Here is a 27748-nt window from a genome sequence, read left to right as displayed (position 1 = left end):
GAAACCCTCCCAGCCTGACTCTAGATTCGCTCTTCTCCCCCACCCAGATAACAAGTATGCCCCGGCCGTCACCCTCAATGGTTTCATCTTCATCCTGGGGGGCGCCTACGCCCGGGCCACCACCATCTATGACCCCGACAAGGGCAACATCAAGGCAGGCCCCAACATGAACCACTCGCGCCAGTTCTGCAGGTGAGCCGGGCCTCCCTCCTGATGCCCCGGAACAGCCAGGACCCACAGACACCCCTGCCCCCATGACCACACACACGTGCACACCTGTGCAGGAACACCTGTAGGTGACCTTGGGACACAGATACCACTGAGCACGTGTGTGCACACCTGTACGTGACCACAGGGCACATATACATGCAGGAACACCTATGTGTAACCTCAGGACACAGATACACCTGGGCGTGTATGCACAACTGACCAAGGGCATGTATAGACCTGAGCACGTGTGTGCAAGAACCCCTGTATGACCACAATATACCTGAACATATGTGTGTACATCTATGTGATCACATGGACATGTATGTATATACCTGGTAATATGTATAATCACAGAGACACATACACACCTGAGCATGTATGCACATCTGACCACAGGACACACATATATATATATCTGAGCACACGTGTGCATACCTTGTGTGACCATAGCATACCCATGAATATACACCCCTGTGCATCAACACGTGCACCCATGTAGTGACACCTGTATGTGCACGTACAGACACAGAGCCTGGTGTGCCAACTAGTGGTGGTGGGATAAGATATTTAGATTGATGGGAATGGGATTAATGGGGGGGGGAGGCAAAGACAAGAGGGGGACCAAGAGCCTAACCACTTAAGGAACAGAAGGAAAGAGTTACATGGAGAGGAAATTAGAGCTACCCCCAGACGTGGCCAGTGGGATCAGGGAGAGGAAATCGAGGCACGGCCAGTGGGATCAGGGAGAGGAAATCGAGGCACGGCCAGTGGGATCAGGGAGAGGAAATCGAGGCACAGACAGTGGGATCAGGGTTAGGATTATTAGGAAAAAATCATAGGGCTCGTAATCACTGTAAACCAAGATTCAGTTGGGAAAGAGATTCCTATTATCCCTCCCTTCCCCAGACACATTCATATCGTTTTAGATGCACATTTGCATCCAAGCTAATACATGTGTCCATGTGTGTACATATGTGTGGGTCTGAACATGTGTATGTGCATGTGGATCTGTGTGTACATATGTGTGAGCCTATGTGTGTGGATCTGGGAGTGGAGATGAACTGTGTACATGAATACAACTCTGCTTCCCTGGAACCCACTTGGGGGAGGGAGAGGAACAAAAAGGGGGGGAAAGGCAGGAAGGGGGTCTGCATCTGAGAACAAAAGCACGACTCTGAGGAAGCAGAGATGGATGCTAGGGAATATAATTTCTTGGGTTATTATCCACATGCTTTCTTGCAGTGGAAGTTTATTATATATTTTGAATCCTCTCGGGCAGAGATTTTGTCCCTTTGTAGCCTGTAGAGGGGGAGAGTTGGGGTCTTCTCACTCTCCACTAGCACTTATCTGAGTTGCCTCAGTTTCCCCATGTGTCAGAGTCACAGGTCAGAGTCAGAGATTTCACCAAGAGTCCTTGGACGTTGCCCTCCCCCCACTCTCCTGAGATGAGACGGGACGCCGAGGGGCGTCTACTCCCACAGATGCTGGCACTGGGAGCCGGGGGGCCATCAGCAGGCATTTGATCTCCCTTTCCTCTCTCCTCCACAGCGCAGTCGTGCTGGACGGAAGAATCTATGCCACGGGAGGCATCGTCAGCAGCGAGGGGCCGGCTCTGGGCAACATGGAGGCCTACGAGCCGACCACCAACACGTGGACCCTCCTTCCACACATGCCCTGCCCTGTCTTCCGGCACGGCTGTGTGGTCATCAAAAAGTACATCCAGAGCGGATGAGGCCCTGGGACACGCGTGTGGGGCCGTGGACACGGCCAGGGAGGCGGGCCACACGCCACAACGGCGAGAAACGCAGCGTGACGGACGGACAGACGCAGAATTCCCTGCGCTGGACTCTAGAGCATTCTCCGCATCGAATGTAGAACGGTCGCCCCCACCTCCGTGTTTGGGGAGCTGGGGTGCGGCTGGTGCTCCATGCTAGGGGTGCTCGTGTCACTCGTGCCCTTCCCGGGAGTCCAGGCATCGCCAGCCCAGGTGCAATAGAAACGCCCCCTTTCCACTCATGGGGTGGGAGGGACAAAGCCGCCTTCCCCCTCCCAGGGGAGCCCCCCCACTCGCTTCGACTCCCAGCTCAGCTTTTCAAACATCTCAGGCTCTCGGTGGCTGGGTGCTGGGGTGGGGGGGGGGGGTGATGGCGGCCCTGGAGGTACGTGGGACCAGAGCCCCGTGCCCAGCTCTGAGTGGGAGCAAGCCAGCAGCACCAAGGGAGAATGGCAAGGCAGCCCAGCCCCCTCCCCAGGCAGACTGGGGGAGACCGCCAGGGCTGCTTCCTCCAATCCCTTTTGAATCCTTGACCTTTCTGAGAGCAAAAGGCCACTTTAGGGGCCTGAAAAGAAGAGGTAAGTAGAGAAAGGGGTAGGAGTGAGAGACTGGCCGTCGCAGCCTTTGGGGCCATCCCGCTCCCTTTCTACATGCAGATTAGAGATTCCTGGCTGCTCTCAGAGGCGCACCCTGGCTTTATTTTAGGGAACCTCTCTAGCCCGACAGCCTGTGGAAGCTGTGCCTTGTGGGGGGTGTCCCTGGAGAGGCTGACGCTGAGCCTGCGAGGGAGCCAAGGCGAGTGGGGGGCCGGGCTGGGGGCCAGGCAGAGGGAAGTGTCTCTACAAAGCACAGGAGATTATTTTTGATATTGATAGCTATCTATTGACGGGCTCCCGGGAGAGCTCACGGTGGGGACAAGCCTTTTCCCATTTTTAACTAGTCCGTGGCAAAGGCAGCTCCGGGCTGGCCGAAATGCTCCCTTCCTCCCCCGGGGGGCCATGGCCCCCATCAGCCACTGGCTCCCGGACCACGGGGCAGCCACAGAGACACGGCCAGGACGGAATCTCTGTGTCCCAGGACTTGCGCCCCCACTCGGACCTCCGATCTGCCCGATCCTGGTTATGCAGCGATGTGGGAGATTATTTATTCTTTCTTTTTTAAAGTAATAAGCACAATGAAACTTCACCCGTCCTCCGTCATCGCGTCCTCGTGTTACCGGGGCGGTGCGTCCCGGCGCAGGCGATGACCGACGATGTGTCCAATTCCCCTCCTCTCCTCATCGGTCACACTGGAGCAAAGCTGGCAATTTCTGTGAGCTCTCTGCACAGGGTTCTCTGGTACAGGACTGTATATAGCTACGTTTATTGGTTAGCCCTTGGTATACCGTAATAAATCTATTTATAGACCTAGACTCGGCGTCCCCTTGTGCATTCTTGGGCGGACACTGCGGGCAGACACCACCTCCTGTCCCCAGGTCCCCACCCCCCACCACAGAAGTATCACAGAGATACAAAGTCAACGGCTCCAGCTCATTAGCACCCCCTGTCCCCTGGGGCCAACCCCCACGGGCCCGTTTTTCCTCTGGAAAACAAGGAGTTCAGATGGGCACCGGGTCCCTCAGGAAGAAGGGGAGGGCTATTGATACACTGTGGCGTTCCCTTCAGAGGCTGGCAGGCCAGCCTCCCCTCTCCTCGGGGCCACAGACCGAGTCATGAATCTGCCATCCAGCCCGGGGCCGACTCCAGATGGGGCAAGCCCTGGACTTTGGGGGCCCTAGCCTGTCTGGGGGTGCAGTTCCCTGGGCATGAGCCCATAGGGCCATCAACTCTTAGCAAGGAAGACTTTAGTCCAACTGCTCGAGGGGAAGAAATGGAGGCAGCTGGACCCCACAGGGCGCAGACCCCCAACCCCAGTGTTCTCGACCTTAGACCACCCCCGCTGCGCAGTCGCAGTCTCACTAACTGAGGCAGTAATGGTAAACCAGCCTGAGAATGAGGAGGACTCCCAGGAGAGCGCCCCAAACTCAGTAGAGGTCCCAAGGAGTTCAGCTCTCCCAGAGCTCAGGGATGCTGGGATGCCTACAGGAGGCACCCACCGAGCCGGCAGGGAAGCTGGGGCCCAAGAGAAAGGGAGGCCTCAGCCCCCCTGGGCTCAGTCTGGGGCCCCAGGAGATCAGCCACGCTCTTTACAAATGGGCCTCATCAGATCCTCGCAACCAGGACAGAGGGGCCGTAGCCTGCCCAGATCAGCTCGCTCGGAAGTGTCCGAGGCTGGATTTGCATTTGGGGCTTCCTGAGTCCAGCCCCCGGGCTCTGGCCACACGCCCTGCCTTAGGAACGGTTTTGCCCAATCTTTCCCACAGAGAGAAGCTGGGGTGGGAGGGGGGGCAGACTGCTGGAGATCCCCAAGAGCAGGGCAATCTAGGGACCCAGAGAGGCACAGAGATGCCCCCAAATCATTACAATCTCACATTTGCCTACCAGCTGCGAGCTGTGGCCCCCACCATGGGCCCTCTGTCACTTTGCCCCTGCCCAGAATTTCCGCCCTCACCCGTCCCCTTCATCTCCAGCACCCTCGGCCTTTCGGCCTCCTCCATGAGCCTGGAGGCTCCTTGAGGGCAAGGACTGTTTCTTTCACTTACTTGTATCTCCAGCACTTAGCACAGCATCTGGCACCCAGCACCTGGCACACAGTAGGCACTTACTAAATAGCATCAAGCCCTTTCGAGCCTGCAAAGCTCCTTTCAAATCTCACAGAAACTGGGAGGCAGGGGCTGGTGTTATTCCCTTTTACACTCCTAGCCCAGAGAGATCACAATTAACAAGTTTCTGAGATAATATGGGAACCCAAGACTTTTCCAGTTCCAGCTATGATCCCAGTCTAGACAGTCACCAGATGATAGAGCAAGGTTCCAAAAAACATTAGGCTGGGGCCAAGAGAATGAAATGCAATGCAGAGCACTGCAAAGTGATCAAAAATCCATTGCCTAAGCATGATAAACTGCCCTTGTCTGGAAAACAATCCGGGGGGCTGGGTAGCCTGCCGGTTCCCCGGTAGTGAACACTCTATTATCAGCCCCCGAAGCTCCTGGCATCCTGGGCTGCCGAGGAAGCTCCTAGCTTCCGGGACCAGGACAGTGCTGGTCGCTCTGCTCTGCCCTCAGCAGAGCTCACCCGGGCACCACAGCGGAAGACAAACTTGGACCGGCTGAAGGACCATCCTATGGAGGAGGAATGAGACTTGCCCTCCTTGGTCCCAAAGGGCAAAACAAGAGTACAGGGGAATGCTTAGGCTGGATATCAGGAAAAGCTGGCCCGGGTACGAGGGCTGTCAGGGAGATCGCACATCTGCCAAGGATGCTTAGTCCGGGCTGGTCTCAGGGACCTCCCCCGGTCCGGGCTGGTCTGGGGATCTCTCCTGCCTGGGCTGGTCTCGGGGACCTCCCCCGGTCCGGGCTGGTCTGGGGATCTCTCCTGCCTGGGCTGGTCTCGGGGACCTCCCCTTCCTGGGCTGATTCACAGATCCTGACTCTGACTGCTTTCTCACTGCCTCTAATGGGCACCTGCTGGCAGCCAGCAGCTCTCTGCCTTCTTCACCCTGAGGGCCCCTGCCCCTGGACAGAGCCACCCCCCAGGCCACTACACCCACCCTGGCAGAGGAGCTGTGGGGCTGGCCCCCAGAACCCGAGGGGAAGGATCAAGCCTCCCACAGGTGGGCAGAAGGGATGGGAGCGGGGGTGGGGATGGGGCAGGAGTGAGGACCGGCTCTTCCCCCTCATTACACCTCTGACAGAACTGCCCCAGTGGAGTTCTGGGCCAGGTCCCAGCACAGAGAGAGTGACTCTAAAAACCACAGCCAGAGAAAAAGCCTGGACATCATCGGGAATCAGAGAAGAATGGAAAGTATCGAGACTTTGTTCTAGAGCCTACTGGTTCTTCCAGGAAGTATATCTTCTATGTGTAAGCATATGTTCACCTCTGGGTGAAAGGAAGGGAGGAAGGAAGCATGATCCAGATACCTGATCCAGGTTCCAGGTACGTTACTGATGCCGATAATCACTGTGCTCCTCCTCACTTTACAGGTGAGGAAACCGAAGCAAGTAGCAGCAAAGTCACCCAGCTGGGAAGCATCCGAGGCCAGGTTTGAGCTCAGGTCTGACTCGGGGCTCAGCCCTCCACCCACTGGGCCACATAGCCGAGCTATGAGATCTGTGGAAGAAAGAATTGGAAAGGCAAGAAACAGGTAGCAAGGGACCCTGCCCGGGCAACAATTCCCTGGAAGTGAGACTAGGTCAAGTAGAAGCCAAAGATTCCACAAAATAACAAGAAATATTAAAGTAAAAAAACTGAAAAAGAAGAAAACCTGCGGTGTCTCAGAGCAAAACCAATGGCCTGGAAAACTCGGGGACAGAATCACTGAACTACTTGAAAGCCGTGGACAACAAAAGGGCTGTAACATCAGACTCCAAGCATCTTCAAAGAAAACTGGCCAGAGCTCTCCAGACTGGAGGACACCAGCATAGTCACCTCTGGGGGAAACCCAGAGATGTAAATGCCCAGAACCACACAACCAAAATCCAGAGCTTCCAGGGAACAGGAAATGCTATGAGCAACCAGCCAACAACAACAACAACAACCGCAATTCAAATACCCGAGTCATAAGAACTTAATACTATCACTTTATAGGAGCAGGGAGCTTGGGATATTCCAGAAGTTCAAAGCTACAGGCTTCCAAGATTAATTTGTAATGCTCCTGGGGGAGAAGGGGGAGAACAGACCTGTGATGAAATAGGAGCTTCTGATTACAAAGACCAGAATTGCCAGGAGTCAAGAAAAACATAAACTAGTCAACATTATACCATGAGAATGACGTCTGTATCCCACAAGAACTTCATCATCTTCTGCTGGAATACGGGAGCCACCTGACAATAGCTGCTGGAGACCCAACCCAGAATGAATCTCCTCATGTGACAGGATGACACAAGGAGACTGAGAGGCAGTCGCCGTTCTCTGAGCTCTCTGACTGAGAGACCTTGGCATTGCCTGATCTCTCTCCTCCTCCCTCTGCCTCCAATTTATCTCATTCCCAATCTGCAACACCTGTGTCAGCAAAGGCTGCCTTGCAGTCCCTTTAGGTGCTATGATCCACACCTGTGGAGGCTCTCAGAGAACTGACCTGCCCCTTAACAATCAATCATCAGGAGTTATAGAAAGAGTCCAATCAGATAATGGGTCTGGGAGTAGCATGTCTTCATGGGCTCAAAGGCAGAAAGGAAAAAGGAATGCACTGGGGGAGGGAGACATGGGAGAGGGAGAGGTGACGGTTTAATCTCATTTTCATTTAAACTGGGCAAATTAGGAGAGAGAGAGACAGAGAGGGAGAGAGGGAGAAGGAGAGGGTTGGATACAGAAAAACATTTACTCAACAAAGAAAGAAAAAAGAAAAAGGAGAGAAAAAAGGAGTTAACAAGCGAAATAAAATTAACTAAGGATATACAAAATTATTTATAGCAGCTTTCTTGGTGGTGGTAAAGAATCTCCTTTCTTCTTCAGAATTCATTCAGATTCACTGAGGGGATGACCATCAGTTGGGAAAATGAACAATTTGTGGTATATAAATGTGGTGGGACACTATTGTGCTAAAAGAAATGATAAAGGGAATAGTGTCAGAGAAACCTGGGAAGACTTCTATGAACTGATGATACACAACAAAAGCATAAAGACAGGCAATTCCAACCTTAAGAATTTCAACTGCACAGAACTCTAACCAACATCATGACCAACCTCAATTTCAAGGCATGATGAAACAGGTGACCCATCTCATGATACAGAGCTGAAGGATCAGGATGAATTGAGATTTTCCTTTCTGGACGCGGCCAAGAGAGAATTTGTTTTACTTGATTATACGTGGTTGTAACAACGATTTTGTTTCTCTTTTTCTCGGTATGAGAGGTGAGAGAGGGAAGTGGAAAATCATCAGTAAAGTTTTATCATGTGCTTGCTATGTGTTATGTGCTTTACTACACAAAGGCAGATTTTTGCTAATAAGAAAAAATGGAATTTAATTTTAAAAATGAAATAATGGATAAGTGGAACAGTGGAGCAATCACAATCTCAGATAAGACAACTGGAAAAATACAAATAGTTAAAAGAGGTAAGTGGGGAAACCATCATAGACAATGAAATCTGTATGTGTGTATAGATAATGTATATGTGTATGCGTAATTATGGCTAGATAATTATGTTTCATAGACAATAAAATCCGTGTGTATATAGATAAAGAGTGTATATGTGTATGCATAATTAAGGCTAGATAGACATGATTATTTATGTACAAGCATAATTATTGCTACATTCCTATCTATATGTTTATATTCATAAACATGTATGTATAATTATACATTCCTATGACTATATGTATATGTGTAGGCATGTATATAATTATGGATAAATATCTATATGTACACATGTATGTATGTATGCATAATTGTGGGTATGTTCCTATAACTATATGTATACATGTACGTATGTATACATAATTATATATTCCTATAACTATATATCTAATCTAGAATTATGCATTCCTATAGCTCTGTAAATGAACGAATGTAATTCTAGATGATATATTCCCATAACTCCGTAAGTGAATGAATGTATAGATACATTCCTATATGTATGCCAGATTATTGGTAGATATCTATACATATAATACATCCCTATAACTCTGTAAGTGAATGAATGTATACATTCATATGTGTGTACATATGTGTGTACATATGTGTGTACATATGTATGTGTGTACACATATGTGTATGCCCGAGTATTCATAGATATCTATACATATAATACATTCCTGTAACTATCCATCGATCTATCTGTAGGTCTAATTATCGATACGGTCCCATAACTACATGTATACCTGCATAAACACACACACAGAGACACAAATATGTTCACGCATAACTTGCTCTCGGGACGCCACAGAGAAAAGGAGCGACTGAGAGCAAATCAGATTTAAAGACACGGCCAGTTCTGGGCCCAGAGCCAAGGGTGCAAAGGCTGCTCCCGAGGCCATGGTAGGCCGGCATCAAATGTTTGCTCTCTCTGTAAGTAGGTCCCTGGCGTTCTCCACCTGTTTGCCTCCATGTGAGGTGGACATTGCACATTATAACTCTCGGGGCAAGAGGCTGGAGGCGAGGCAACGGGTGGGGTGGTAAGGAGAAGCAAGTCACAGGGTACAAATCCCAGCATGTGCCAGACAAATCAAAGACCACCATTCGGTCCCAGCTGGGGAGCCCAGAATCCTGAGCCCAAGATTTGGGGGAGTTTCTAATCCAGCCCTCACAGTCATCACTGGAGGAAAACGCCACCCTGGAGGGCCCACCTTCCTCCCCATCACAAGCAACCAGTCTCAGCCAGCTGCCACCGGCGTGCAAGCGCAAAGCCCTGACCGAGCAGCGTGTAGCCCCCGCCCCCACCCACTGCCCAGATCGTCCGCCCCGTTCTAGTTCAGCCTCACAGCCAACGGGCAGGGCAGCAAGTCTGTGCCCAGAGGCCAGCTTTCTCCGCCAACTGTCCATTCACTGCCATCGTGGGGACAGATGAGCTAGCTTCCCTGGGGCAGCAGCGGGGCAGCCTGAGGACAGAGCAGCCTGGGCCAGGCGAGTCAGACCGCCCTCCCCACCTCCACCGCCCGTGGAGACGGCCCAGGCTCCGAAAGCGAGAAGGAAGCGCAGTGGCCACAGCCCTCACCCTGGGCCGTAACTGCCCCGGGACCGGGAAAGGAAAGCTCTTATTTCTGAAGCCCTTGATCCCATCCAATGGCTTCACCTCAAAAACCGTCATCGTTGCATCCGCAGGAATGACACAAAAGACGGCGCCACCATCGGCTTTCGCCTCCGCACCGAGGACTCCGGCCCCTTTCGGTTGCTTTGGGAGGGAAGGAGGGAATAAGTATCTATGAAATGCCTACACTAAGCCCTGCACTGTGCTGAGTGCTTTGTAATTGCTACCTCAGCTGGTCTTCATAACCCTGGGAGGCAGATGCTGATTTCCATTTTACAGGTGAGGAGACTGAGGCAAGTTAAGTGCTTTCTCGGGCACACAAACGGCCATCTAGGGGAGATGAGATTTGAACTCAATCCTCTTGCATCCCAGCCCAGTGAACTCTGCGTCGTGGTGCCCCCTGGTGGCCTCAGACTTGGAGTCGAAACCTCGGTGTGTGTCGTCTCCCCGTTAGAAAGTGAGGAAGTTTTTCCACCTGCACCCCCAGGACTTGGGGCAGCGCTTTGCTCCAAGTCAGCACTTCATAGATGCTTCCTTCCCTCGAGGACTGAGCTCCAGGGACTGGGGAGATTCATCCATAAAGCAGTTTTATGACTGGGTCAAACAGTCCTTGTCCCAGGGACTTAAAATCTTAGCCAGGGCCCCGATAATCGGGGGGACCTAGGAGGGGCGAGAGGAAAGGGGGGTCGGGGAAGAGATGAAGAAGGGAGCCACCGAATGCGCCACCTGAGCTCTGAAGGAAGGTTCTCAGGGACCGGGGCGAGGAAACCCATGGTGTGCTGACCACAGGAGCTGGGTCCAGGCAGACAAGAGGCGGCAGCCGGGTAGGCAAGCAGACAGGCCGGTGAGTAGGCCAGCAGGTAGGGAAGTGGGCAGGGAAGAGGTGGGCAGGTGGGTGGGTATGTAGGCAGCAAGTAGGCAAGCAGGCAGGTAAGAGGCAGACAGGCCGGTGAGTAGGCAGGCAGGTAGGCAAGCGGGCGGACAGGAGGTAGGCAGGTGGGGAGGTACATAGGTGGTAAGCAGACAAACAAGAAGGTAGGAGGTAGGCAGACAGGTTGGCCGGCAGGCAGGTGGGTAAGTGGGTAGGCAGGCAGATGGGCAGGCATGTATCTGTTGACAATCGTTGATGATCTTGGAAACCACTGGCACAGAACACTGGAGGCTGCCATCACTGCCTTTACCCACATCACTGGTAAAAGCATGACAGAGCCCAGCCCACTGAAGGCTGCCCACAGGTGGCCACCCTCCCTGAGTTCTCTTCCCCGTTGCCACCGGGCAGTCCCATGCCCGTCTCCATGATCTTCCCCTAACACTCCTGACACTGAGCAGCTCGACCGTCCCATCTGCCAACTCCCCCAGGAGCCCAAGCCAGGGTCCCTCGGGGGGACGGGGAAGGGGGGGCCTTCTGGCCTGGGGTTAGCTTCCCACGCCCCCGTTGATCTCGGGGCTCTGAGAGGAGTGAGTTCCAAACTCCACTCTTGCATCCACCATGTGACCCGGCCCCTCTCAGGCTTGCAATGTGAACAGGAGATCCAATCTCAGTGAAAACAAATCCCAAATGTGGAATCTGGATTGGAGACAAGACCCAAAATGTGAGTCTGAAGTTTCCATCGCATCACTGGAAAAAATGACTGGTAAAACATGAAAAATGGCGTGGGAACAGTCCCCGCACAACAGCCCCGGCAAGGGCGCCAGTTACACGAAAGGCCCCGTGGAAAGGGTCCAGCTCGTTCCCGGGGAAGGGCGGCCGGCCGCAGCTCCCTCCCTCCAGGGCAGAGGTGGGGAGTGACCTTGGTCACTGACCCTGTGATGGTCTTCTCTTTCCTTTTTTAACTGTCAGAAATGAACAGAATACTAGGGAGGGGAGGAGGAAGATGGATATAATCAGAACTAAGAAAAAAGGCGAGAAAATGGAATGAAAAGGGGTTCGTGCTTTTCTCGTGGAGAGAATGGAGAAATAACGCAGGCTCAGTGTCAAATGTAAGACATTAGGAAGTAGCCCAAGTGCCCAGGAACCCGGGCTCGGCTCTGCGCCGTCTACCCCAGCACCCACTGATGATAATGTGGCCGGCACGGGCCAGGGCCTGGTCCTATCCTCCCATCTACACTGGCTCCATTAGGTGCAACACCTGGGGAGCCGTGCTCAGGGAGGAACGAAGGCTTGTCCTCCAGGGGCTTCCCGAGGTCCGGGGTCCCAGTCGTTCCAGCTCTCCCGTCCCGGAACACCTCTCCTTGGTCCAGCCACTCAGTAAATCCTGAGACTCCTCCTCTACCGTCCAGCCCCTCTGTCCTCTTCTTTTCTCCATCTGGCGCAAGGAGCACCTGCCAGACCAATAGCCAGGGCAGCGTTCTCCATGATCTCTTCCCTCCACGGCTTCCAGGCCCAGTCAGACCCGATTCTAGATGACCCGCGCTGCCTTCTGGAGAATCATCACTCCCTCTTTCACCGGCCAGGGAGGGTGGATGAGCTCACCGGACGGGGACACAGCCGGAGCCCATCACACTCAGGACGGCTCCCTCAATGCCGTCCAAGGTTGCTTTGGCCGCTGGGTCAGTCATACCCAAACCCCCCATGCCAAAATTCTCATCTTTTCCCATGGGCTGCTCTCTGGGTGAATCGTCCCCATCCTGAATTTGTGAAAAATCAACTGGGTTCATTCTAATTGCTGGGCATTTCCCCTCAGACTGAGGCATAATATTGATTAGAGATTTTCCCCTCATCTTGATATTTTTTTATTTTGGAAAATCTTTGTTTGGAAAATCTTTTTGAAGTCCTCAAATCCATCAATTTCGTCTCCGATAACTGTCTTCCACTTCTTTGTTCAGGATTTCTATCTTCACAATAGAGACGTCATTCCTTTCTCTAATTTTCATTCTCTTCTTTATACTCATTGACAAAACAATCAAATATAGAATGGGATGGATTGTCTTGCATAAAAGAGGCAAGAAAAAAGTTTTGACCGTGGAGGATGAGAGGGAGGCTGGAGGGGCGGTGGGTGTAGAGTGAATCTTACTCTCATCAGAATTGGCTCAAAAAGGGAATAATGTGCACTTTCAATTGGGTTTAGAGATCTAGCTTAGCCTACAGGGAAATAGGAGGGGGAGGGGATAAGAAGGGAAGGCAGATGGAGGAAGCATCCCAAAAGAGAGAAACGACCAAAGGAAAAGGACCCACGAGTACAGAAATGTTTGTTAGCTCCTTTTTGAGAGCAATGAATTGGAAATTGGGGGGATGCCCATCCATTGGGAAATGGCTGAATGAATCGTGTGTGGGATTGGGATGGAAAATGATTGTGCCATAAAAAACGATGAGCAGGGACAGCTGGGTGGTGCAGTGGATAGAGCCCCAGCCCTGAAGTCAGGAGGACCCGAGTTCAAATCCGGCCTCAGACACTTAACACTTCCTGGTTGTGTGACCTGGGCAAGTCATTTAACCCCAATTGCCTCAGGAAAATGAAAAGGATGAACAGGAAGCTCTTGGAAAACCCTGCAAAGCCTTCCCGGAGCTGAGGCAGTGAAACGTGCGGCTCTTGCCAGTCCATTGGCTCCTCTCAGCAGCACAAGGGCCCGGGCTGGCGGGACAGCTGCTGTCCACGCTGTACCCAGAGACGGCGCGGCCTCCGGCTCCCGCAGAAGCACTCGTTTTGACTTGGTCTTCCTTGGATTCGGGTCTGATTTCTTTCCCAACATGACTAACATGGAGATGTTACACAAGGAGAACCTTGAGCAAACTGCTTGTCTTGTCAAGGGAGGGGTAGGAGGGCAGGAGAGGATAAAAGGAGCTCACAGTTTTAAGGATAAATGTTAAAAATGGCTCCGACACGTAAATGGGGGAATCAGACACTCCATCACACCGGAAAGTGGGAGAATCAGACGAATCCAAGACCCAGGCGCAGCTTCCCTGGTTCTGCTCCCTCTGCACTTTTGAGCAGCTCCTCTGCCACTCAGCTCTCTGAGGGCTCTGCTGGGGTCCCGGCCGTCGGCCTCCTGGGGCCGTGGGGTCAGCAGGGCAGGAGAGCTCCGTAAGAGGGCTCTGGGGGTCTTGGGACGGGCATCTCTCCCAGACCTTTTGTGACCCTGCATCAATCCCCCTCCAGGATGCCAGCCGCCAATCCTAAAACCCCCGGGAACGAGCTCCCCACCAAATGGGAACTCGGGGCGGTGCGCTCTCTCTCTTCTGCCAGTAGGCGCCCCTTGACGTTTTGGGCCTTCTGACAAGAGGGGAGAGTGGGTGCCCAGCAGAAGACATTTAGCCCCGGGTGCTCCCTCAGCAGTGAATTCAGAGTTCCCCTCCACCAAGCTGTTTTTTAAATCCTATTTCCCAGAAGTCAACTGTTTAAAAAATAAGAAGTTGTCACTTAAGTCTAGGAAGTGGCCAACTGTTATTTTGATGGGCGGTGAGTTATATCCACAAACGAGAAGTATTGATATTCAGACTTAACGAGCAATTGTGCAAGGGATCCCACCCCCTGCAAAAGTCCATACTGTCTGCAGCGAGGCTTCCATCCCAAGGAGAACTGACCGGGCCTATGGGAGGAGGCCTTGGGGGGTGCAGGGGCTGCTGGGACGTGTCGCTATCCCAAGGACAACTTGCCCAGGTGCTTTCCAAGCACGCAGACCTCCTGGGGGCTTCTCGGCCTGGCCTGGCTCCTCCCCTAGCTTGGTCCTGCTGCTCCTACGTAGCCAGTCACGACCCAGAAGGCAGTGGGACAGCCAGGCGGGCAGAGGGCTCAGGGGGCAGGGACGTCCCTGACCGGCTCCATGCTCATCCTGCAGCTGCTGTTTCCCGTGAGCGCTTCTGGAGCCACAGAGGCCCTTGTCTCCACCGCCCTGAGCAGTGAAGTTCTGGGCGCTTGGGCCGGGGTTAGGGGAGGGAGCCTCTGACACTTTCTCCAGTCACAATGTTTCTGGTGGATCTGGGGGCCACATCTCCTTTCCTCAGGAGCCTGAAGAAAAAGTAAAGCTTCCGCCGGTCACAATGGGGCAGCCCGAGTCCCCTCTTCCCCTCCCAAGAAGTGAGGGGGGATCCGTGTAGGGGGTACAAGCCACAGCGAGCCTTCCCCCTGTGTCTTACGGCTCAGTGACACCTTCCAGGCCACGCTCCAGGCATCGGCCTGGTTTCCGGCGCTTTGCCATCGCCAGAGCTGCCGTGCTCCTGTGGGTCCTGGACCTCCCTGGGCGGGGGTCCTCCTCCTGCGCCGCGTGGGGAGACCGCCAACAGCCAAGGCTGCTCTCACCTATGAGATTTGTGCCCTTCTAAAAACGAGCCTCATGCGGGGGGGGGCTCGGGGCCGAAACCTCGTCAGAGAGAGTGTGGCCCCTGATCCACATTCAGATGACCTTTGTCCCCTTATGTGGGTCTCAAGCTAAAAAAGGGAGGGAGAGCAGGGAGAGACCGGGGTCCGGTGGCCAAGCTACAGAGCGCAGAGGGCGCGGGAATGCAGCTCATGGGCGGTGAAACTCGAGCACGGCCCGGGGGGTGAAAGTCGGGACGCGGCCGCCTGCCGCCCATGAGATGGATGGACAAATCAGACCAGACAAAGAGCGGCCGAAGGGGGCTTGGGACACCCCAACCACAGCCTGCCGACCCACCCGGGGAGGACGCAGGCACCCACCCGTCCCTCTGAGGTGTGCACCCACCCGCGTGGCCGCCCATTCGCCCTCCATGGCAGGTCTGGCTGTGGAGGATGCAGTATGTCAGCCCCTGACCTGTCCTCCATCCTATCAGGCCATAGTCCGGCTGCGGAGGCTGCAGGCCATCCATTCCAAAGGGGCAACGCTGGCAGAAGGGGAAGCGCGTGAAGGGGCACGGGGTCCCGGGAAGAGCCCCTTCCCCTGCTTGGACAGTCCACATCACTGACCAAGAGAGGGCTCCTCCATCTTCTTGGGGCAAAGGGCGGAGGGTTTCTCCGAAGGGCAAAGGGGACAAGACACGGAGGAGCTCCTGCTGCCTCGTCCTGCCTCCCCTCAGGAGCTGCTTCTGGCCAGAGAGGTCAAGGCTGGGGGGAGGGGGCGCGGGGACGCGCTCTGGGCCAGTGCGGACCTTCAGAGACCCTCCCCAAAATGTCATCGCCCCAAGCACTCTAAAGGGGCTCTGGATGAGGTCGAAGTATGAAAAGGAGGAAAGGGGTCTCCCCCATGGGCGCTGGGCCCCTCGGTACAAGTGGCCGGCAGCTCCAGGGGCCCCGACCCCGAGAACGGCAGACAGCTGGCCACCCGGGGCCCTCCTGCCAAGCCAAAGGTGAGAAGTGGACGTCCCGTGGAGCCCTGCGACTGAAATGGGGCGTGTGGGCATCCTGGGGGGGAGGAGGAGCCGAAGGCAGGAAGGAGAGGAAGATGTTCCAGAGAGGGAGGGGGAGAGAGAAGAGGGAGTGGGGGGAGCAGAAAGACACAGTAGGGGAGACTGGCCCGTGGAGGAGTCAGTCGACCCCCACCCAGCCGCCTCCTCAGCCAGCCCCCCGATGGCTCGGGCTCAGGGTGCCACCCCCAGGCAGCCTGGGGGATTGGGGGAAGCTCTTCCTTTGCAGAGAGCAGGTGACGAGGGCCAGAGGGAAGTGGTCAGAGCTCCAGAGCCCAGCCCAGCGAGGACACAGGCGGCCCAGGGGCGTGATCCTAGTCCCTCTCCCATCCTTCCCTCCACCCGCTCCATGCTGCGCCCCCCGAACCCACCACCTTGCTCTCCATTTCCCACCTGCACCTTCTCGACCTGGAAGGGTCCCTCTGGGGGGTCGGCCAGAGCCAGAGCTGGAGGCAGAGTCTTCGTCTGGTGATGGCTCCCACAGGACCCAGGATGGAGAGGCGGTCAGGGAGACCCGGGTTCAGAGGTGCCCTTGGACACTTACAGCTCTGTGACCCGGCAAGTGCCTTTGCCTGCCCGATCCATGTGAAAGAGCCTGGGATCCTGGCACAGGCTGCCGCAGCCCTGCCCCTGCCACCGCCGACCCCCCCTCCCCCGGCCGCCTGGGAAGGGAAGGGGCCAGATGAAGCACCGAGGGGGTCTCTCCCGAGCCAAGCGCCAATCATCTCCCCGGGACAACCAGCCGCCGCCTTCTTCCTCGGGGCCCAGGGGCTCCGCCACCTCCCACCAAGGGGAAACTCCAGGCCGAGCCAAGTGCGCCACGCACCCGGGAACAAGCACGAGTGTGACTGAGCTCGAGACCGGTTTTTCTTGTCCTCTTTATTCAAGTATTTCACAGCAGGTATATTACAAATTACAGTAAATGTTCAAAGTTCCAGAAGTTCCAAAAATTAAATAATTTACTTCCAACTAATGTCAAATGAAGTCAGAATGCAAAACAGCCATTGAACACAACTGCGAATCGAGCTACGGGACCCCGAGGAGACCGCCACGTGAGGAGTCTGCTCAGCGCTCCAAGGAGACACAACGGGGACAGAAGCGAACAACGGGACGCCCAGAGTCTAAGGAACCCAACGCGTAAAATACGAAAGATGCAAGAACAGGCCCGAATTCAAGCTTACTTTGTGATTACAAAGAAGAATTGTACTGAGGCTGACGACGACGGGATCCGGCTACAGAACCCGGCGCCAAAGCGGCCGGCCGGATGGCTCCACGGCCGATTCACCGAAAACTTAACCAAGGAATGGGAAGACAAGGTATTACCACGACCCCCCCGCCCACCCCCCAAAGAAACCCAGTAAACCTATAAATACATTGGCATATGAGAAAAAAAATCAAGTAACATACAAAGGACGCGACAACCCAAATCGATGCCAGGGGAGAGCCCTGGCCGTGGGCTCCCGCGCCACCGGGAGCGACCACGTGGGGCGGCTGTCCTGGGTCACCTGCTGGACAGACCCAAGGGCGAGCTGATCGGTTGCAATTTTCACAAAAGGAAGCGAGAACAGAGGTGAATTTGCACAAAGTCTTCGCCGGCTACTGCGTGGCGAAGGCCCGGCTCGTGTCGGGCAGCTGCGGCGAGCCCGTGAGCTCTGCCGGCCGCATTTCACGCTGGAACTTCTCAGCGTCTGTGACAGAAACGAAGCGCGTGGTGGGGCTTCTGACAAAGACCGCGTCCCCTCAGGTGGGGGGAGGGGGGCCGTTCCCATCCCGCAGGCCTCGCCTCCCCCATTTCTCCATCCCATAACTCCATTTAAGGGTTAGATTAAAATGAAAACAAACAAACGAAATAACGAACAGAGAAACAAAGAAACTTGATCTTTTGGAAGCATCCTACAGTCCCCTCGTTCAACTCACGATGGCTAGAATCTGGTCCGTACAAACCGGTAACTCCCGGAAAGCCCGCGGTCCCGCCGTGCGCAGAACAAACGCTTCCGAGTTAGGGAAACGGGAATCGAGCTTAACAAAAATACTGCAGCAAGAACCTGAGACTCGCCCCCGCCCCTTTTACCAGAAACTTGCTACAAAAATCTGCTACATTTTATTTCATCAAATCTCCAAAGTCTGTAACAATTGTCATCAAAATACAAAACGGGAACATGTTAGACAAGAAAGTGTTTGGAACAGGCGGGACGGTCAGAAATACTCGAGAGCGTGACAGGTCTCCTGGGAACCCCACGGGAGCGAGCCTGGAACCCCCCCTTCAAAGGGCCGACTTTTAATCGCACTTGCCCACCTACAAAATACAGTGCTCGGACACAGGACGAATGCTACAAAGTCTTAGAGTCTCCTGGGAAGAGGGGTCATGGGAACAAGTGGCATTTTCAGAGGGGAGAATGGGGCGCAGACGAGCCACCTTCCGCATCCATCCACACCTGCGGCGCGCGCCTGCTCCTCTGCTGCTCTCAGACCAGGCTCCGGGGGGTGCCCCCGGCCGCGGCGGTCGGGGCCCACCGGGCTCTGTAAACACTGGTGGTCGTAAAATACAAAAAGCTGAGGTAGCCCCACGCCTCCGCAGCCGTCCCAGCCCGACCGCGTGCGTGAAACCCACGCTCACCACATGTTGCATATATGGGAAAGATGCACCTGGGGGTGAATGGCGCCAATGGAGGAGGAGGTGACCCTGGGCAGCCAGTCTGGGCACGGGGAGATGAGCACTGGGCCCCAGCCGCTTCCCAGACCCACGAAGCGCCTCTGGAGAGCTACGATCCGTACCGACTTGTGAACGAGATCGATCCAAAAGGGGCCCAAATCAATTTTATTTTTGGAGGGGGTAAAAGATGGGAGAATTGATTTCCAATTAATACTGTCTGTGCCTCAACCGGGCCGCGTGGAAAACGGAGCCACGGATGATGCTCACGACACACCCTCCACTCCGTCCACCCGGTGAGTCCCGGCTCGGATGGAACGGGGTCTGAATTTGCTCATCTCGGACAACTGCCAGAGACACCACAGAGAGAACAGGGGGAGCCCGAGCCGACGACCTTCCGGTCATCGTGGTCAGCAGGGAGTGCGGAAAAGGGTTTCGTTTTGCTTTTTTCCCCAACGGGACATTTCTAAAAAAGAAAGAGACCCTCTGGGAAAGAGGGCTCGCCATTTTGGTCAATCGGGTGGCTCTGCAAGGAGCCTCCTCCACTGGGCCCAGGGTGCCGCGTCGGCCCACCCCCCCACCCCCACCCCCGTTCCCTCAAGGCTCTCGCAGGGGCTCGTCTGCTACCAATCCCCCTCCGTAGCCTTCTCTTTCTCCACTGAATTAAAAGGCACATTAAAAGCGGTCCAGGAGAGCCCCCTCTTCTCATCACCTCCTGTGGACATTCCCACGCCCCACCAGAACACACCGGAGCCACTGTGCGGAAGAGAAACAAAGGGGAGGGGGAGACGAGACCCACGGCTGCCCACTGTGCCCAGAACCCCACGTGGCTGGCACCGCCCCGGCCCGCCGCCTCGCGCCAGCTGGTCTGCCCGCCACGCGGGGCAGGGCGCAGGGGGCACAATTTCTGTAGCACCAAAATCTCCACGCGGTGATGCTGTATTCTGCGTCTGGAAAATACAACATGTGCCTGAAGTTCGGTTTGGTTCTTGTAGGCTGGCTGGTTTCAGGTACCTGAGACAATAGCACCAAATGCAACAGGGGGAGAGGGCGGCGTGCTCCGGCCCGGGCCGGGGCCCCGCGCAGGCTTGGTGCAATCACAAAGTGAATGGCTCAGAGAAGGCTGCCCGCCCGCCCGCCCGCCCTCACAAGCAGCGTGGGGGGAGCAGAGGAGAGCGGGCGGCGGGCTCAGAGGAACGTCTCAAACAGGCGGACGGTTCTTTCCATCTCCTGGGGGGGAGAGAGAGCGCGCGTCATCCTGGGGCTCTCTGCTCGCTGCCCCCCTATTCCCCTGCTGTCCGCCCCCTGTCCCCCGCCCAGCCCCCCTGCTCTGCCCCCTCAGCCACACTGGGAGGGTCTCGTCTAGGCGAGGAAGCCCGTGGCCCCCCGAGAATGCCACAGGGTAGGGGGCGGCCTCACCTCCACGAGCAGGGACTTGTCGTAGTCCTGGCGGTGGCGGTAGATGCACTGGCTGAGCAGTGAGTATAGCCTCTCTAGCTGGTCCACGGCCAAGTTATTGCTCCTCTTGACCAGCAGATCCAGCAGTTTCTATGGGGGTGGGATGGAAGGCTGGGGTTAGGGGGGAGTGAGAGGGGACTCTCTGGCCCCCCGGGGCCGCATGCTCACCTTCAGCCGCTCGTGGTCCACAATAAGGGGGGGCACGGGATCCAGGGGCTCCTCCGGCACCAGGTCCAAGCTGGCCGCGCGGGATGGCTCCAGGATGAGCTTCCGGCATCTCTTGCCCCGAGCAGCACCTGGGAATGGGCACAGGAGTGGAAGGTGGGTGCTGAGCGGCTGGGGCCCACTCCCCGGGAACGCGTGCGGGTGGGGATTGAGCCCCAAGGCTGAGGGGCTGTTCCTAGCACCTGTCCCCTGCACCTCTCAAGAGGAACCAGCTCTGTGGGGGAAAGACTGAGAGCCAGTTGGGGGCCCCCAGCCAGAGGATCCATGTGGCCTCATTAAGTCAGCGCCCCTCCCCCCAACCCTCTGTTTCCTCATCTGTACAAGGAGGAAGCCCTTAAAAGCTGAGGTAAGGAGGAGGGGCGTGGGGGCTTGTGTGGGGAAGGTGTCGGGGCAGAGAAGCTGAGGCTCCAGCGCCCATGGAGACCCCAAGCGGCTCCTGGTCCTACCCTCAAAACCCCACCCCCTTCCATGCCCAGCTGGCGGGGCCGTCCCGGGCCGCAAGGAGGCCTACCTTCTTTGTCAAGCTCGGCCTCTTTCCCCTCGGGATCTGTGCCGGGATCGGCCCTCTCCTCGCCAAGGCTCGGGGGGCGCTTCTCGGCATCGTTGGCGGACTCCTCCCGGGACGCCTCAGCCGCCTCCTTCGGCCGATCCTCCAGAGGGCCCCGCGGCTCTCGTGGGGAGGCGGCGGCGGCCGGGCCCCGGGGGCTCTCTGGGCCGTCGATGGCGGCTTCGCCATTGAGGCAGCTGCCCGCGCCGGGGAGGGCCTCGCCCTGGGGCCCCAGGCCGGGCGCGCTGCTGTTGGCCGGTAGGGACTCGTTGGAGCTCTCCTCCTCGGTGGAGGCACGTGGGCCGTTGTCCAGCCGGGGCTCCGGCTCCAGGTCCATGACGTCGCAGGAGGACTCGTCGTTGGTCATGGAGAGGTCACCCGTCTCCTCTCCGTTCTCGGGGCCGTCTGGGCTGACTTCGAACTCGCCGTTCTCGAGCAGCTTCCCACGCACGGCCGGGCCGTCATAGTCGGTGAACTTGCCGTCATCCTCATCCTTCTTCAGATTGTTGGCCTTCCTCTTCTTGATGATGCCCTTGCCCCACTGCGAGCGCCGCCGAGACTTCCGCCGCACTCGAACTGGGCAGGACAAAGCAGGGTTAGCGTCGGGCCAGCCTGCTTCCCGGGAAGAGGCAGGTGGAGGACAGCCCCCCTCCCGGGGAAGAGACTTTGCTTCTGCTCCCGCCGCAGGCCCATGAGGAAGGGGGCCACTCGAGGCTGGCTGGCCCCCACCTAGGCCGGGGCCAGAGTCTAAGGCGCTCGGGGGGACGGCCCCCCTAGGCAAGGGGACACTGTTGTCAACATCTCCCCCCACCTCCTCATCACCTACAGGGTCTGAGTCCGGGCGAGTCAGGGAGGGCTCAGCTTCCCCAGGGTCTGAGCTGCCTGCCCCCTCCCCCCACAGGGGGGTCTTCCCTGCCCTGAAAAGGAGCAAGGATCTCATGCTGCTGGGTCATCACCATGACAACAGATGGAAGCAACCCATCATCCGTGGGACCCCATCTTCCCCTGCTCAAAGCAGAGGCCCAGAGGCCAGCAGAGGGTGAGCTCCATGCGCCACCTGCTGGCGAGACGAGGAACTGGGCACCTGCCATCCATCCCTGGCGGCTGCTGGCGTTGCAGACTAGGCGGGAGACCCCCCCCACCCCCACCCCCGCAGGAGGTCCTGGCCGCCCCCCCCCAGCCGCCCCCGGGGACCCAAGGCTCACAGGCACATTTGTTCGCGGCGTGGGGCCAGCCGTCCATGGGGTGTCTCTGCTTGCGCAGTGCATCCTCCGCTCTGGTTTCCACCCTGCGCGCCACAGAGCCGGGGGGGCTGACTTGCTCCGCAGTGACCGGCAAGCCTGGCGACAGAAAAGCGACGGCTGCCACCCGGGGCCGGGGCAGCCTGGGGACTGCGGGGGCGGCCGGGCGCTCTCCGGGGGGCGGCTCACCTCGTTTCCTCCGGGACTCCTTGATCTCCTCACAGAGCTTGTTGAACTCCGGGTCGAGCTCGGCGGCGATGATGGCATGGGCCGTGTCCTTCAGGGTGCAGGCTCGGTGCCTGATGATCTTGTCTGGGAAGAGAAGTGGGGGGGGGGGGGGGGGGGTCACCACCCAGTGGGAAGTCTGGGGGCAGCTCGGTGACTGGGGGGCATCCTAGAGAATGGGGGCAGCCCAGCCATGAGTGCTCCCCGCGGCCATGTCAGCCTTCAGTTTGTCTGTGGAAACCTTTCCCGAAGCCTCGGGCATAAGCTAGGGGATCGATGGCTGCCATTAGGCACCTGCTGTATGCCCAGCACTTTGTGTGGGGTCCCTTCCCACAATGAAGGGGGAACCCAAGACACCAGAAGCCCTTCCAGGCAAAGGCTGGGGCCAATACGGCCATTGGGGGGCCGAGGAGCAGCCCGAGGTGGCTCGCCCAAGGTCACCTCGCCACCCCCTCTCCCTGCCTCTCCAGCCCAGACTAGCCGCTTCCCTGCTGGGTTCTTGGCTTTCTCTGCACCCTGTCTAGGGACCGTGGGGGCATCAACAACTCCAGGAAGAGAAGAGGGCCCAAGGGGAGGCTCTTGCTCCCTCCAAGGGGACGCCTGCTGCCCTTGGTCTGCCACCCGCCCCAAAGCAATAAGAAGGGCCATCCCTGGCGGTTGCATGGCAAAGGGGCACCCCAAGCCCTCTGACTTTTTCAGCAGAGGCAATTACATCCCCACGGCAGAAAGACTTGAGGAACTGCTGCGGTCACTTTCCAGGAAAGGTGGGGGGAGCCTGGGAAACGTCCTGGGAAGCGCCTGAGACGCCAAGGAAGACAGCGCCCCTGCCCGCCAGAGGCTGCCACGCTGACGAAGCCACCCCGCCCCGCCCTGTCCAAGGGGATTCCCCGACCGGCCCCGAAAAGGGGACTCCCTCTGAAAGGTGCCTCCACCAACCGGGCTTCCCCTCAAACACCTCGATGCCAACAGCGGCTCGCTCCAACCCCTAGGAGACATCCCCTCTCCTCGCCACCTCTGCGGGGAGCAGCTGAGGACCCAACTCCCTGGGCAGCCTTCCATGGCCCCTCCTCTCTGGGAGGGCAGGGGCTGCCTGTGCCCCTCAGACCCCCAATGGCCAGTGCGTGGGAAATGCCAGGCAAGGAGGAGCAGTGTCACCCAAAATTGAAAATGGCCAAGAAGACCGGCTCCAAATGTGAAGCCGCCGTGTGCTGCCCTTCGGTGGGCAGCTGGTACCCCAAGCCTGAGACCCCTGTGAGGTCGCCACCAATATGGGCACAGAGCTATCCTCACCTATTGAAACTGAACAAGTTAGAGCCCCCCGGGGACCCCCACTTATGGTCTTCCCTTTAGCTCCAGGCGGAGCAAAAACAACCAACTTGCTGAATCACATGGAAAGATGAGGGAAGATGAGCCTGGAACGAACCCGGAGGGAACACGCGCAGACTCAAATGAACCAACGGCTCCGGGGACGGACAAAAAAACAGGCCTCGCTTCTCTGAAAGAGCTGGCCAGGGACACTGAAAGGGGGCCCGTGCTGGCCGAGAGACGAAGGATGGAGGGGGCCCCCCAGATTCTCAGCAAAGACAAGGTCGTCTCACGTTGGAAAAACCCGTTGGTGTCAGTAGCCTCCTCCTCCTCGATCCTTCAAAAACCTGCATGATGGCAGCCCCCCAAGAACTTGTCTCTGCTGCCCACAAAGCAGCAGGCAATTAAGAAAACAAAAGGGAGGCCCGAGCCTAAGGGGCCTTAGGAGGCTCCCTGGAGTTAGAGGCTACAAACCAGAGCTCAGCTGAGTACAGCCAGGAGGTGGGGGATGGATCCCACAGGGCCGGCTCTGACCCCAGAACACATCCCAAGCAGCGATCAGCTGGACAGGCCAGAAGCTCTGGTCTGCACGGGGCCTTCGCCAAAGACAGCAGGCCTGAGAGCATCTCGGACAGGACCCACAATCACTTGGCACCCAAGAAGCCTGTCTGCGGGCCAGGGATCAATCCGGACGCACATCACGGATGGCCGGTGCAGGTGAATGACAAATGGAAGGTGAAGAGCCTGGGAAAACGATCCCAATATTCTTGAAATAAAAGATTCAGAAGCCCCAAGGAATATGGAGTGAAGCACCCCCTGCCTGCTCGCAGCTCCAGCCCTCAAAGCCTCGGGCCTCGCTCACAGCCTCGGGCCCCGCTGGCAACCTGGACCCCCTCTCACAGCCTTGGGCCCACTCACAATCTGGGCCCTGCTCACAGCCTGACGTTCTGGACTGGTTACTAAAGGGCATCAGTCAAGGAAGTTTCCACACATGGGTAAGGGTCTGGTGAGGAAACCCCAGGTCCAGAGAGCTTGCCACCCTGTCCACTACCACAGTCCCACCACAGGCTCTTACAATGAGAGCCACCAGCCGGCTGCCCAAGGCTCTGGACCCCCTAAGACAGACCCACACCCCCTGGTGTTCTGCCTGACCTTCCTGGGCCCATGAAGGATACTCCAAAGTGGAGAGGTGTGGAAGAATATATTAGAACTCTGCTTACCTTTGGTTTTCATCTCAATACAACCAAAGTCCCCCAATTAAGGAAACTAGACCCCAGGAAGTATTTGCTGGCCAGTCTTCCTGTCACATACAGCACACTGACGACCGGGAACGGGTTGGCAGGAACCCTCACCGGTCCATTTTGGCGTGCTGCAGGTGGTGTGAGACTCTGTGGATTTACCGATGATCCGACTTCATTTGAACTAAACTAACCCTTGGAAACAGGCAACTTGGAGATGACTGCAAGGAAACTCCCCTGGGAAGACAGGATTACCTGGGCAAGCCCAAGCAAACCACAAGAAAACAGCCCAGCCCACGCTCCTCCTGCTGCCGCCGGGAGGAGCTCGTGGACGCCGCCACCTTACAAACTGAAAACAAACATGAGTCAGCCTGGATAACGATGGGGCCAAAGAAACCTTGGGAAATGCTCGCGAGCTTCTGTGGAATATGGATTTTTCCACCCGGTCATTAATGGCCAGCCTCCCTGAGACCTGAAGCCCGCATTTAAAGAGAAAGCTGTTCTTGCCAACAACGTTGTGGATGGCCAATGTTCTGACACTTAAAAAAAGACCAAAACTTGGAAGTCAAATTGTCACTTGTTTAAAATTTTCTGATCAAATGCTTCACCGATTTGAAATATATTTATATTATATAAATATATATATATTTATACCATATAATATAATTCATGAAGTGCTTTCCTATCAGTTTGCCAGAACAACTGAGAGGCGTCTGCTAATGCTTCCCAGCTGAATTTCAGTTGTATAATGGGGGGATGGGAGGGGCAGGGGTCAGCCATCAATAAGCATCGCAACTTACTGTCCCCAATCAGCCGACACACTGCAGGTGCACAATAAACACCGCGGGCTGGCTGGGTTTTCTGTCTGATCTTCATTAGAGCTCTGACTAGAAAGAGCAAAGGACGGGAGGAAATTGAGCCCCCGGAACTGAGACTTCCAATCTCAAGACTCTACCACAACAACGCTTAATCGCACCGTTAGCCAAAAACTTGTAGCACAATCTGAGTGAGAACAAATAAGGGCTTTTTGTACCACTACACTGCTTCTTAAAGGTGGCTCCCTTAACCCTCTTCCTTATTATCATTATTTCCTACATATTCACAGTGACCAGAGCACCCGGGGGCAGCAGTCCATGTTGACAGCAGCCTTTTTGCCCCAGGGGAGACTGGGGGGGGCCAGCAAGGGCCTCAGATTGGGTGTGATGATCAGTGGAAGCCAAGGGGGTGCTGAAGCTGGAGAGGAACTTGGCAGCTGCCTCCAAGCACCCAAGGAGTTCTGCTTGTAGGCACCAGCGGGCAGAGAGGTGGAACCCAAGAGCCAAGGCGATCCTTGGTGTGCTGTGGCCACAGGCCACCGAGGCGGCTCATCCAGGCCACCGTAGGGATGATCCTTTCTTGGGCACTTGGGACCCTGGGCTCTCTGTGGGCCACATGTCGTGGACTGGCACAGCCCAAGCAGGAGACAAGGAGCAGTCCCTCGAGGCCCTGAGGAGCCGTGCACTTGCAGGATACTGCCATGATGCTCTCTGGGGCTCACAATTACCCACAGAATGTGGCTCCACATGGCCAAGACAGGAGTGGGGGCGTCAGGAGGTTAATGAAGCAGCTCCTAAGCTAGCCTGGGATGTGGGAGGAACTCAGGGAGGAGACTCAGCCGGCACGCCGTGCAAGAGAGAAGAGGGCCCTTTCCCAAGAAGCTCCCAGGACTCCTCCACAGCTTCTGCCAGCAGCCTTTCCTTGTCCAGAGGAAGAGAATCCCGGGTTCTCTGGAAAGCCTTGGGAATTTCTTGGGAAATTCTAAGACTGAAATAAATCACGGTTTTGAACCATCTTTTCAAGAGACATCCCCTCTTCCCTCTCTAACATAAACTGCCAGAGAATGCACACTCACTGACCGCCTCCTAAGGTGGTCCCTGCATGGAAACACCTCCGGACAAACTCGGTGATGGAACAAGTGGAGTGCAGAAAAGAGGCCAGGGAGGAAGGCAAAGGAGTCTAAAGCTGAAACATCCCAAGTGAGGAACCCACTCCCCCAGGGGAAAAGGGAGCCCAGAGCTGAGCTGAAGGCATCTCCCATTCATCCAGCTCCAGGTGTCCAAAAAGCAGCCAAAAGTCAGCAGAAAGGGGAAACCCAGAACGTGCTGGCCACAAAAGCTGCTTGGATGTGGCCGAGCATAAGCAACATTCACTCTCCAGATATTTAGTGATGAGCAATGCTGTTTTCAATCAACGAGAACTATTTCTCAACTGAAAGAAAAACCAAGACACAAGGGGCCAGCCCACCGGACAGCCCAGGAGAGGCCTGGGGCGAAGGCAGCCCCCACACACTCAGGACAGAACACGAAAAAGAAGAGAGGAAAAGATAGTGGTAACTGGCCCAGGAAGTTCACCAAGCTCCTCGTGGCCAAAAGCATCTAGAACTGAAAAAGGCTTGACCCGACACACACAGGTGCCGGCCTCCCTGACTTCTCCAGGCCAATTTCGAGGGTCCCCCAGAAGGCATCAAAGATATAATTTCATCTGAGATTCAACAGTCCTGACCCTGCTTGGCCAGCTATGAGATGGAGAGAAGACCCTGGACCTCGAGGCTATCGTAAGACCTGTACGACTATCAAAACGTCAAGTACAAGTCTGCGGAGATGGGTGCCCCCCACTGAAAACAGTGATTTCCCTTTCTACAGATGTGCTCCCGATGTGATCCCTGAGGATCAAGAGTTCAGTAGGAAAAACCACTTGCTCTGCCGAGCAATCCAAACAGACCCCAACCTTTGGGTGTCCACCTGCAGGCCAGAT

At 56.1% G+C, this 27748-nt stretch overlaps 2 protein-coding genes across 3 annotated transcripts in view; one reads left to right on the top strand and one right to left on the bottom strand.

The window, feature by feature from the left end:
- The window catches only part of KLHL29 (kelch like family member 29), a 36325-nt gene extending 32930 nt beyond the window's left edge, over positions 1-3395 (top strand). Inside the window, exons 18-19 of the mRNA XM_031956094.1 lie at positions 48-192; positions 1759-3395. Of these exons, the coding sequence (XP_031811954.1) occupies positions 48-192; positions 1759-1942 (329 nt within the window). The 3' untranslated portion in view covers positions 1943-3395. The remainder of the gene's footprint in view (positions 1-47; positions 193-1758) is intronic.
- Positions 3396-18155: 14760 nt separating this feature from the next.
- Positions 18156-27748, bottom strand: part of ATAD2B (ATPase family AAA domain containing 2B) — a 60480-nt gene continuing 50887 nt past the window's right edge. For both annotated transcript variants that reach the window (XM_031949571.1, XM_031949572.1), the window contains exons 23-28: positions 22377-22499; positions 22152-22286; positions 20911-21522; positions 20343-20470; positions 20136-20264; positions 18156-19946 (exon numbers count right to left, since the gene is read on the bottom strand). In XM_031949571.1, the coding sequence (XP_031805431.1) occupies positions 19905-19946; positions 20136-20264; positions 20343-20470; positions 20911-21522; positions 22152-22286; positions 22377-22499 (1169 nt within the window). In that variant the 3' untranslated portion in view covers positions 18156-19904. The remainder of the gene's footprint in view (positions 19947-20135; positions 20265-20342; positions 20471-20910; positions 21523-22151; positions 22287-22376; positions 22500-27748) is intronic.

This window comes from Sarcophilus harrisii, chromosome 2 (assembly GCF_902635505.1).
Source record: "Sarcophilus harrisii chromosome 2, mSarHar1.11, whole genome shotgun sequence".
NCBI classification, from domain to species: Eukaryota; Metazoa; Chordata; class Mammalia; order Dasyuromorphia; family Dasyuridae; genus Sarcophilus; species Sarcophilus harrisii.
This window is presented reverse-complemented; position numbering and strand designations above follow the sequence as displayed.